We start from the raw sequence: 12,598 nt of genomic DNA on the forward strand, positions 1-12,598 counted from the left end.
AGTTGTAGAGCGCGTCGATACGAGTTCGTGGACATGCAGTACGCATCAATCGGAGTTCGTATGAGAAAGTTGTGGCTTTCGGAAAAAGTTTCAATTTTAGTATAAATGGGGAATTTCCGAAAATATCTTCATAATTTCATTTTCCTTTTCCAGAAAGCATTCCTTCTCTCTCTCTTCTCTCTCGGCTTCACCTTTAGTATCGAAGATATCCGTCTGACCCGACTTTTCCGGCGATCTCCAGCGGTGAAACTCTCCAGATCAGTTCGCCTCCTTGCTCCGGTCATCCCTCTGGCATCCTCTAGCGGCGATTCTCGACAGTGACGGAACTAGAAGGTGGCGAAGATTCCTGTATTCGGACCCGATCGGTTCTCCGACCTCCGACGTTGGCTAAGCTTCAAACCAGGCTTGGAAAGCTCGCAGCAGCCTCCTGGATGGATCTGTGGTGGTTGTTTGGATCGATTCACGACTTGAAACTTGGTTCAACTCGGATTGGACAATAATTCACAGCTTGCGAGGTAGTTTTCGACCCTTTTTGCTTAGATTCTGATTTGAGGCTAGTTATGAAAGTTGTTAAGCATACTGAAATGAAGATCTTTGATGTTGGGAGTTTTGTGAAATAGTGAGTTTTGGCCGCGGCGGTGCGCCACCGCCTGTGGTGGTGTTGTAGCGGTGTTCCGGCAGTTTAAGGGACTGTTTCTGGTATTATATATCTTCTACTCGTCGATACGAGCATTTCGATATATAATACGCAATTTTTGGAGTTCGTATGAATTTGTTAGGATTTTAACAGTTTCATACCAGTTGATTTATTCGATCCGTGAGGATCCTAGCGTCCGATCGACTTGTGGTTGGGACATATCGTTCGTGGAAGTATTTCGGAGACTTTGGGAGGTCTCGGAAGTGGTTTCGCCTCAATTTGGCATTACTTTGAGATTTTAGTTCGATTTGGGGATTCGAACTTTATTTAATTGTGATTCGTTGACTGAATCAAGGCTGTACTTCCTTAGGTACTTGACAGAGGGCGTTCTGTAAGCAGTCTAGTGGTATGAAGATGCAGCGGGAGTTTCGAGGTGAGTAATCTCACAATGTTCATTTACGAACGGAGTTACCATTATTGTTTTGGCGTTAATTATTTAACTGCAAACTATAGTTGGTATTAGTAGGCATTCCTGAGCGAATGATACGTATATATATTTACGTGAAATATATATATTCTTGTGCGTGATGTGTGATGGAATAATATGCAAGATTGTGTTTCATATTATTGTTGAAGGCAACTTTTCGGGAAACAATATTGTGGAAAAAGATATTTTCTATTGTTTAAAAAATATTGAGTTTTGTACCAAGGTCGCAGATGCTGACTAACGTTTGATTTTAAGACCAGACGGGTTCAGAAAATCATATGTCACAGATGGTGACAGGTCGCAGATGGTGACTAACGTTTGATTCTAAGACCAGACGGGGTCAGAAAATCATATGTCACAGATGGTGACAGGTCGCAGATGGTGATCCCAAGGCAGGAAATAGGTAATCACGTTCGTGGCCGGACGAGTGGTTACGATTTCAATAGAGTAATAGTCTGTCTGCCATTATAGATTATGGGGGTAACGGTCGAGGTTGCTGGAGACTCATAAGTATGTAGTTAAAGGAGAATTCCTAGAGTATTCTTCTTTTATTGTCTAGATGAGACATGAATTGCTTCTTGATGGTTAAGTTAGCAAATAGAACATTGTCACAACGGTGATTTATGTTGTCTTTTCGATGGAAAGGTTATGGAGTGTTAGAAGGAATCATGGTTGCATGGTTTCCTTTAGCTGATGTGTGTGACTTGTTGATTTATGTTCATGAGTTACTCATACGAGCTTTCATAAGCTTACCGGGTTTTGTTGTGTGGAAACCCGGTGCACCATTCTATTGGTGTAGGGGTTAATCCTGCAGGTCAGGGTAATTGTGGCTGAAGCTGAGGTAGCTTGTTGGCAGATGAGCGGGTAGGAAGCAAATTTTGTTGGCTTTGCCATTGTTATGACTTCCGCTATGTAGTAAGCTCTGAAGGTAATCACGTTCGTGGCCGGACGAGTGGTTACGATTTCAATAGAGTAATAGTCTGTCTGCCATTATAGATTATGGGGGTAACGGTTGAGGTTGCTGGAGACTCATAAGTATGTAGTTAAAGGAGAATTCCTAGAGTATTCTTCCTTTATTGTCTAGATGAGACATGAATTGCTTCTTGATGGTTAAGTTAGCAAATAGAACATTGTCACAGCGGTGATTTATTTTGTCCTTTCGATGGAAAGGTTATGGTGTTAGAAGGAATCATGGTTGCATGGTTTCCTTTAGCTGATGTGTGTGAGTTGTTGATTGATGTTCATGAGTTACTCATACGAGCTTTCACAGGCTTACCGGGTTTGTTGTGTGGCAACCCGGTGCACTATTCAATAGTGTAGGGGTTAATCCTGCAGGTCAGGGTAATCGTGGTTGAAGCTGAGGTAACTTGTTGGCAGCGGAACGGGTAGGAAGCAAATTTTGTTGGCTTTGCCGTTGTTGTGGCTTCTGCTATGTAGTAAGCTCTGAAGAGCATTTACGTTTTATTTTGTGATGGTAATTTAATTTGTAAGTTTGTATAATATATAACACTTACGGAGCGAGTGTATATTAACTTTGAGGGTTCAGGGCATCAGCATGTACTTGGTTTAAAGGGAAAAAGGTTTCCAGGTATTTTGTATTGATGGCTGAACGATCACGCATGTATAAGTATGGGATTATATATCGATTTTTATTTGGGTTAAAAATTAGGGGCGTGACATGGATGAAGTTTCGCCTCGATTGGAGTCACTATCGGATTTTTAGTGTGTTTCGGGAGTTTCAGAATTAAATGGTTTTTGTTAATTCGTGTGCTGAATCGAGGTTATACTTGCTTTAGGTGATTGACAGTAGATCCGGTAATTTATCTTGACTGTTAGAGAAGACGCAACAGGAGTTAGATGTGATGACCTGGATTTCTGTTATGTAATTTCGATAATTAATAATGGACCAGTTGTATGAATAATTGTTATTGTGCTTTATTCGTAGGTTGTATGTGAAGTGGAATGGTTTTCATATGTGTAATTAATCGAATTTCACAGTTTAGGGGGTCGTGTGATGTTTGACTTTTTATACGTTGGGATTCTCAGAAAACTTCCTACACGAAAGTTGTAGAGTGCGTCAATACGAATTCGCGAATAGGTGGAACGCGGGATTTGGAGTTCGTATGAGAAAGTAATGGCTATCAGAAGAAGTTTCTGTTTTAGTATAAATGGAGAAAATCAGAAAATGAATTCATAATTTCCACTTTCCTTTTCCAGAAACCATCTTTTCTCTCTCTCTTCTCTCTCGGTCGACTCCTTCAGAAATGAAAATTTCCACCTGACCCGACCCGAACCTGGCGATCCGACCCGGTAGGAACTCGCAGCTCCGGTGGTCTCTGGCCGTGAAATTTGGTCAGCTGGTTTGTCTCCTCCTTCTGGTCGTCTCTGTGGCATCCTCTAGCTCAGAGTAGAGATAAGGTGTTATTGGGTCCTGAGATTGTGCAGGAGACCACTGACAAGATTTCGATTATCAGAGACAGGATTCGAACAGCACAGACGTTATGCAGATTTGAAAAGGAGGCATGTTCAGTTTAATGAGGGTGATCATGTGTTCTTGAAGGTCTCACCCATGGAGGGTGTGGTGAGATTTGGCAAGAAAGGGAAGTTATCACCAAGGTTTGTCGGACCTTTTGAAATTCTGGAAAGGGTAGGAGATTTGGCTTATAGGCTTGCCTTACCTCCTAGCATGTCTGGCGTGCATAATGTGTTCCATGTGTCTATGTTGAGGAAGTATGTCCAGGATGAGTTCACAAGTGATCGATTATGGCACGATTAAGGTGCATGCGGATACGACCTTTCTTGTTGAACCTGTTCGTATTTTGGATAGGTCAACAAAGCAACTTCGAAGGATGGAAGTTGACTTGGTCAAGGTATTGTGGAGTCACCATGACAAGGGTGATGCTTCTTGGGAGTTGGAGTCAGATATGAGAGCGAAGTACCCACAGTTGTTTGTTGATGAGCAAGCGTGAATTTCGGGACGAAATTCCTTTAAGGAGGGTAGACTGTGATGATCTAGATTTCTGTTATGTAATTTTGGTAATTAATAATGGACCAGTTGTACAAATAATTGTTATTGTGCTTTATTCGTAGGTTGTATGTGAAGTGGAATGGTTTTCGTACGTGTAATTATTCGAATTTCACAGTTTAGGGGGTCGTGTGATGTTTGACTTTTTATATGTTGGGATTCTCGGAAAACTTCTTTCACGAAAGTTGTAGAGTGCGTCGATACGAGTTGTCGGACAGGTGGAACACGGGATTTGGAGTTCGTATGAGAAAATTATGGCTATCGGAAAAAGTTTCCGTTTTAGTATAAAAAGAGAAAATCAAAAAATGAATTCATAATTTCCACTTTCCTTTTCCGGAAACCATCTTTTCTCTCTCTCTTCTCTCTCGGTCGACTCCTTCAGAAATGAAAATTTCCGCCTGACCCGACCCGGCCAGAACTCGCAGCTCCAGTGGTCTCTGGCCGTGAAATTTGGTCAGCTGGTTCGTCTCCTCCTTCTGGTCGTCTCTGTGGCATCCTCTAGCGGCGATATCCACCGTGTACGGAGCAACAAGGCGGCGCAGTTGGTGTTTTCGGACCCGGCCGGTAAACAGAGCTCCGGCGACTTCGTGGCTTCATGCTTCCTTGGTTGAGTTCAGAGAAGGCTCCCTGATCGATCTATGGTGTTTGTTTTGATCGAGTTACATGGAAATCGGTTCAACTCAGTTTGAGCAATAATCCAAAACTTGTGAGGTAGTTTTCTACCCTTTATGCTTGTATGAAAATTCACAAGCATGCTTAGATGAACAGCTTTGATGTTCGGAGTTTTGTGAAATAGTGAGTATTGGCAGATGGCGGTGCACCACCGCCTGTGGCGGCTTTCTGGTGGCTTTCCGGCCATGTAGGGAACTGTTTTTGGTATTATATATGTTCTACTCGTTGATACGAGCGTTTTGATATATAATATGCAAATTTTGGAGTTCGTATGAAATTGTTATGATTTTTATAGTTTCATACCGATCGATTTATTCGATCCGTGTGGATTCGAGCGTCCGATCGACTTGTGGTTTGTCTTATCGATCGTGGACGTATTCCGGAGACTTTGGGAGGTCTCGGATGTGGTTTTGCCTCGATTGGCGCCACTTTGGGGATTTTAGTTCAAAACAGGGGTTTCGAACTTAAATCAAATGTGAATCGTTACTAAGTTAGAACCGTATGTGATTAGGTACTTGACGAAGTACATTGGACGGTTAGTTTGTGAATTGGCGGCTTTGTGCTTTATTGAAGACGCAGCGGGAGATTCGAGGTGAGTAATCTCACAAGGTTCTTTATGAACGGAATTATCATTATTGTTTTGTCGTTAATCATTTAACTGCAAACTATAGTTGGTATTAGTAGGCATTCCTGAGCGAACGACTACGTGTATATATATTTACGTGAAATATATATATATTCTTGTGGATGATTGTGATGAATAATAAGCATGAGGGTGTTCATATTATTTTTGAATGTGACTTTTCAGGAAACAATATTGTGGAAAAAGATGTTTTCTATTGTTTGAAAAGTATTGAGATTGATGTTACATTTTTGAGTCAAGCGTGACTCATTTTAGATGCATTGGTCTTTGTACCAAGGGTCACAGATGGTGAGTAGGGATTAGGAAAGCCGAAACTAGATGTTTGTAACGTTTTTAGGTCGGTTGCGACTTACTTAACGTTTGACTTTAAGACTAGACAGGGTCTAAAGAGATTATATGTCACAGATGGTGACAGGTTGCAGACGGTGACCTTGATGTTTGAGTTTATGACTAGACGGGGTCTGAAGATCATGTGTCACAGATGGTGACAGGTCGCAGATGGTGACCTTAATGTTGATTATGAGACCAGACGGGGTCTGAAAACCACATGTCACAGATGGTGACAGGTCGCAGATGATGACCAAGGCAGGAAATAGGTAATCACGTTCGTGGCCGGACGAGTGGTTACGATTTCAATAGAGTAATAGTCTGTCTGCCATTATAGATTATGGGGGTAACGGTCGAGGTTGCTGGAGACTCATAAGTATGTAGTTAAAGGAGAATTCCTAGAGTATTCTTCTTTTATTGTCTAGATGAGACATGAATTGCTTCTTGATGGTTAAGTTAGCAAATAGAACATTGTCACAGCGGTGATTTATGTTGTCTTTTCGATGGAAAGGTTATGGAGTGTTAGAAGGAATCATGGTTGCATGGTTTCCTTTAGCTGATGTGTGTGACTTGTTGATTTATGTTCATGAGTTACTCATACGAGCTTTCATAAGCTTACCGGGTTTTGTTATGTGGAAACCCGGTGCACCATTCTATTGGTGTAGGGGTTAATCCTGCAGGTCAGGGTAATTGTGGCTGAAGCTGAGGTAGCTTGTTGGCAGATGAACGGGTAGGAAGCAAATTTTGTTGGCTTTGCCATTATTATGACTTCCGCTATGTAGTAAGCTCTGAAGAGCATTTACGTTTTATTTTGTGATGACAATTTAATTCGTAATTTTTGTAATATACGACTCTGTAGAGCGGGTCAATATTTGAAATTGTGGGTTCAGGGCATCAATATGTACTTATTGTGAAGGGAAGATGTCTCTATGTATTTTGTATTGATGGTTGAACGATCGCGCATGTATAATTATGGGATTATATATCGATTTTTATTTGTGTTAAAAATCAGGGGCGTGACAGATTGGTGTCAGAGCGTACGGTACATTTTTGGTAACAATCAATACTCCTCGAGTGATGGCCTGTTTGCAGCGGATCCCCATCAGATGCTCTTCGGTGTTGATATAGTCATTGGGTATATAGTGAGCGGTAGGATGTGAGGCGTTAGGGTAGTGTAGGCTCAGGGGATGAAGTGTAGGAGCTAGATGTAGCTTCTATGAGTTAAAGACTTTTGAGGAATGATGACCTTTAGTTTTAACTCAAGATTGACGTAGGGGATGGAATTGTATCCTCTGACGTAGTGTTGTGGTTGATCGAGTCATAGTGTTGGTTTATACTTGTGTTTGAGAGTTATACAGGTATTAACCACATGTTGTTGTGCTCCTTAGGTGATGGATTCTCAAGGAGGCAGAGCTAGGGATCGAGGTAGACCCAGAGGCAGGGGTAGAGCCCGAGGTAGGGGCAGGATTCCTCCTTCTGTTGAGGAGATGTTCGAGAATGATGTGGAGGCATCGAATGTTGAGCTGCCTGTTCCACCTATTGTGAAGGTTGCCAATGTTGTAGATCCCACTCGTTTGTCAAAGTTGGCAAAGGAGATTTCGAGATTAGGAGGAGTCCCATTTCAGGGAGGTACGAATCACATGTTGGCAGATCAGTGGATCGAGAACATGAAGACCTACTTCTAGATGGTCGTTTGCGACGACATTGAGAAGAGGAAGATTGCCACTTTTATGCTCCAAGGCGATGCACGGGTGTGGTGGAATGGCACACAGAGTGTGATGGATGTGTCCACCATGACCTGGGACGGTTTTGTGGAACTGCTCAGGAAGAAGTACTTTCTGCCTTCTGTGAGGGAGCAATTGGAAAGGGAATTTTTCTCGTTAGTCCAAGGGACTAAGAGTGTGAGGGAGTATGAGGCTGAGTTCTCAAGGTTGTATCGCTTTGTGAGGCAGATGGATGTTGAGAGCTTAGCTATGAAGTTTCAGTGGGGACTGAATGCTTCGATTCTGCGCGATGTCGCTGTTCTGGAACTGAAGACGGTGGAGCTCATTTTAGTTAAGGCTATGACCATTGAGCAAGAGAACTTGACTTTCCAGGAACAGGAATCGGCTGAGAGGGATTTCCAAAGAAAGGGAAAGGCAACTGCGGGGAGCAGTAAAGCATTTGGGAATCGAGGTGGATTCTGGAAGAGACAGAGGACTAATCAGCAGGTGCTAGCTAGGGCTGCAGCTGCAGCTGCTAGGGTTGCACCTAATAGGCAGGTGGCAAACCCGAAGTGTTTCAATTGCAATGAGATGCGCCATGTTGCTCGAGCCTGCAGGTATGTTGAAGCCATTACCTATTTCCGTGTGGAAATGGGAGCAGATCTCAATGGATTTTGTCACTGAACTGCCTAGGTCCAAACGGAATCACGATGCAGTGTGGGTGATCGTGGACTGTTTGACAAAATTGGCGCACTTTCTTCCAATGTCAATGACGTATTCGGTTCACACGTTGTGCGAGCTTTACATCGAGGTAATCGTGAAACTTCATGGTGTGCCTGTGTCAATTGTTTCTGATCATGATGCTCGGTTTACTTCAAAATTTTGGAGCGGTTTCCAAAAGGCCATGGGAACTGATTTAGATATGAGCACGGCATTTCACCCTCAGACTGATGGGCAGACTGAGCGAGTGAATCAGGTGTTGGAGGATATGTTGAGAGCCTGTGTGTTGGACTTCAAGGGAAGTTGGGAGGATCATCTGACATTAGAGGTGAGTAAATCTCACGTGGTTCATTTACTAATCTAGTTATTTAATTGTTGGAATTGATTGATAATTGTAAATCGTTTTCAAATATAAAAATTTGTTGGAAATAATATGAATTCGATCGACTACAGTTCACAGGTAAAAAAAATGAATTTAAGTATACAAATGAATTTCTTGGTTTTAATACGTATGAACTATAGTTGGTATTAGTAGTCATTCCTGCGTGAATGACTATGTATATATATATTTACGTGGAATATATATATTTGGATGGTGTGGCATTGTGATAGGTAGACTGTTGGTGATTTCATTCACTTTATTGAATTGAACATTTACTTATGTCGGAGGTATATTTGATGATTTATATTGTTGGAAGAGTGATTTGGGGTTATGGTGTGACATTTGTGAGTCGTGTGGGATTTCCTTAAATGTCTTGTTCCGAGGGCCGAAGGGTCTGAAATCTGTAGGTTACAGTGGTAATCTGGGTGCAAAAATATCGTAAGGCTGAACCTCGGCCGAGGTGACAGGTTACTATTCGGTAGAGCTCTAGTCTGTTTGCATGCGTGCGGTCATGGTGGTAACTGGGTTACTGCATCATGAGTACGTAGTCTGTTGTATGCGTGTGGTCATGGTGGTAACTGGGTTACTGCATCATGAGTACGTAGTCTGTCGTATGCGTATGGTCATGGTGGTATTGTGTTGCTACATCATGAGTACGTAGTTATCGGAGAATGTTTCTGGTGTTCTTTCTTTAATTGATACGTGAGATTTGGATTCCTATGAATTCTATTGTTTGATTTAATTGTAATCTCCTGAACTAAAATACACCTAGGGATTACTATGATTTTGAGTTGTGTGATTTTAGGTGATCTCCTGAACTAATTTTCTATGCAGGGATTACTAATTTTCACCTGATGTGATTGTATGTTTGGTTGTGTTTTGTGATTTTCACCTGATGTGATTGTATGTTTGGTTGTGTTTTGTGGAGTTAAATGTTGTTGCTTTAATTTATCTCACGAGTTGAGAAATTATAAGCATGCGTGACTTGAGTCATTTTAATTGAGTTTACTCACACGAGCTTGCAAAAGCTTACCGGGTTTGTTGTTTCAACTCGGTGCACTATTCCATGGTGTAGGGGTTATTGTGCAGGTCAGTGTAATCATCATCGAAACTGAGGTTTTGTTGCTGTCGTAGCTTGGACGTAGTAGGGTATTTTGGTTATAGTCTTCCGCTGTGTAGTGAGTGTGGAGGGTGCGTTTACTTATTGAATTGTTATTTAGTTTAATTTGTAAACACTTGGTGATGTGATATTTGACTATAGAGAACGAGTCAGTGTTGACATTGTGAGTTCAGTTTGTTTGTTGCTTAGTCTAAGTGAAAAATTTTCTAAGTGTCTTCTTGTGTTTGTTGAGTTTTCGCGTTTCGGATTTGAATTTCTTTATTCGAAATTCGGGGCGTGACAAAAAAAAAAACTCTTAGTTTTAATCTGGTCATCAGAAGTAAGCAACCATTAATATTTATCAAAGAGTTCAGCGCCATTAATATTTATTATAGTTATCTAGTTCAGTGATAATGACTGAAATTATCCATACAAATTAAAAGTTAGGGTGCGGCTATTGCCATCCTATAATTTTCTTTGTTCACCCTACTTGCTCATTACACCTTATATTTTAATTTCAATTATTAGATTTACTTATCTAACCCATTTCTCATTCCAGGAATATCCTCCATCATATGACATATCAAATTAAAAAAGAAATGTTGTTTAACGAAAATTTCTCATTTAATTTATATCAATTAAAAAGACATACTAAAATATATTAAAGTTTCCTAAGAAAATCATAATTTGATTTGCTTCCATTTTTTTTATTTTTTTTTCCATTCAGTTTCAATGTTCCTTTATTTCAATCCATATTAAAATATTAGTAAGTGCTACTATGAGCAATGAAAAAAAGATTGATTTTTTTTTCGTATTTTAAATTTTTTACTTTCAGTGTTCATAAAGGTATTACAAAGATTTTGATGAAATTAACATTAATGGTTTTGTGAATTGAATAACGAATTAACGATGGAGGACGCAACAAAAAGATAAAAAAGAAAATTGTAATAAATTGAAATTTGGATGGAGAAGATGAAGATTAATGTTATTAGAAGAGAAATTAAGTAGTTTTGTTAGGATCAGAGCCTTCAAGTTGAAATACAGAGAAGGAAGTCTTTTCCTTTTGTTAATAAAATGATATGATCTCTTATGGCAACTATTGTCTCTTATAACTACAGTGGCTCCTATCTGTGAATGCTTCTTGTATCAACTCTTTATCTTCTACATTGGCAATGTTGTTGAATTTTGAGCCTGCAAAGTGACATTTCATTTTTGCAAGTAAACTGAAACTTGGCTGACAATGACAAAGTATACTTGGCATTAGCTAGCCTAACGAGATATCAACATCGATTAGGAAAACTAAGGTGCAAGCCAGCACATGTTGTTCTTTCTGTTCATCCTCGACAAGCTGGCCTGCATCTTGGTTTTCTACCATAGAATGAACAATGAACAATGCTTCACCCAACTCCACAGCCTCGTATCCAAATTTCATGCTCAGAATTAATGCACCATCCATTAACTTTGTATCAACACAAAACAGAAATCACATAATTCAATAATTCGTACGCTAATTATCATCAAAATTACAGACTCATTCCGGCAACTTGCCGGACTTAAAAACCCCAAACTTGGAAACCTCCGAGTAGTTGTACCTTATCCCATTCTCCTCCAAGAACCCCTCTAGAACCTTCTTATCCTTCTCAGGGTTCAAGCTCTCACACTCCAACTCATAACACGTCCCGAAATCGAAGTTGCTCTCGTCCAACTCTAGCTTCAATCCCTTCCACTCGTACACGCTCCTCACATTTCTAAACCCACCCAAGCACACAAACCCTTGCTTTCCGACCCCGAACTCCTCTCTCACGCGCTTTAGGAGAGTGGAGGAACTGACACCCAGGAGGCGCCACGGCTCGGCCACGCACGCGCGTCCGAGGACGGGGTCGAATGGCTCTTCGAGTTCTGAGACGTGGCTGATGCCGTCGGAGATAACGGGCTTGGCCTTGAGGGAGAGGACGCAGCGGGAAACGACGTCGTAGAAGCGCAGGCGGAGGACTGCGCGGTTGGAGGAGAGCTCGGAGTTGGAGCCGTCGAAGAAGATGTTCTCTTGGATTAGGGTTTGTAGGTGGAAGGGTGAGAGGAGGTCGGAGCTTTTGGTGTGTGGACGCGTCTGGGAGGCGGAGCTTCACTTCCACTTCCATTGTTGTTTGGTTGCCACAAAATAAACGAGTGAAGGATGTTCTATACTATCGATAGAGTGATATGATAATGAGGTCGTGGTGAGTGTAAACATTTCAAAAGAGAACAAATTTTTGTTGTGCTTTTCTTTTACTAATTTAGACTCCACAAACGAGATGTAGAGATGTAGTTGGTTCAATAGTATTTCTTTCTAATGCGAAATGCTTTTTAGAGGTTAGAATCAATTGTTTTCTCTGCTAGGGTTTTGCTCTAGCTCCTAGCCGCGGCGGCAAGTTTTCTAAAGTCTCCAACATAGAGTAGTTAGCAAGCATTTCCTTCACGGATGCGTGAGGGTCCGTAGAGGAGGGAGGTTGCGAGATGTGAAATGCAATATTATGAAATGCATGCATACTTTAACAATTTAGATACAACTACGTATATTTGTACAGTCTCCAACATAGAGTAGTTAGCAAGCCGTGAAGGATGCATGAGGGTCCAGAGGAGGGAGGTTGCGAGATGTCAAATGGAATGTTATGAAATGCATACTTTTAACAGCTCAGATACAACATATACTTTTACAATTTAACAATGAGTTTTTTGCACTAAACAGACAGTGTTTTGAGACTTGAATGACTGACAATATGATACTCAAACTTATAAAGTTATCAAAGTAATACCCATACTCAATTTTTTCGTACGTTAAATTGATACGAAAAGACAACATTAAACTCTTAAATTGACTTTATCATGAAGGAAAAAAAAACTTGAATTACGATTTGAAATATTAC

At 40.9% G+C, this 12,598-nt stretch overlaps 1 protein-coding gene and 1 pseudogene across 1 annotated transcript; one reads left to right on the top strand and one right to left on the bottom strand.

Annotated features, from left to right (window-relative positions):
• The first annotated feature begins 3,693 nt into the window (after window positions 1-3,693).
• Window positions 3,694-4,093, top strand: LOC133728928 (uncharacterized). The gene is made up of 2 exons (XM_062156380.1): window positions 3,694-3,854; window positions 3,952-4,093. The coding sequence occupies exons 1-2, from the start codon at window positions 3,694-3,696 to the stop codon at window positions 4,091-4,093; spliced, it is 303 nt and encodes a 100-aa protein (XP_062012364.1).
• A 7,042-nt stretch (window positions 4,094-11,135) lies between these two features.
• Window positions 11,136-11,833, bottom strand: LOC133738536 (triphosphate tunnel metalloenzyme 3-like; annotated as a pseudogene).
• Between the last annotated feature and the right edge of the window lie 765 nt (window positions 11,834-12,598).

The sequence above is a fragment of the Rosa rugosa genome, chromosome 1 (assembly GCF_958449725.1).
Source record: "Rosa rugosa chromosome 1, drRosRugo1.1, whole genome shotgun sequence".
In the NCBI taxonomy this organism is placed as follows: domain Eukaryota; kingdom Viridiplantae; phylum Streptophyta; class Magnoliopsida; order Rosales; family Rosaceae; genus Rosa; species Rosa rugosa.

Excerpts from the sequence above, each read along its gene's own strand:
- LOC133728928 (XM_062156380.1), top strand. The coding sequence starts at position 3,694 with ATGGAGGGTGTGGTGAGATTTGGCAAGAAAGGGAAGTTATCACCAAGG. Across the intron at positions 3,855-3,951 it reads CATGTGTCTATGTTGAGGAA|GTCAACAAAGCAACTTCGAA; the intron begins GTATGTCCAGGA and ends TATTTTGGATAG.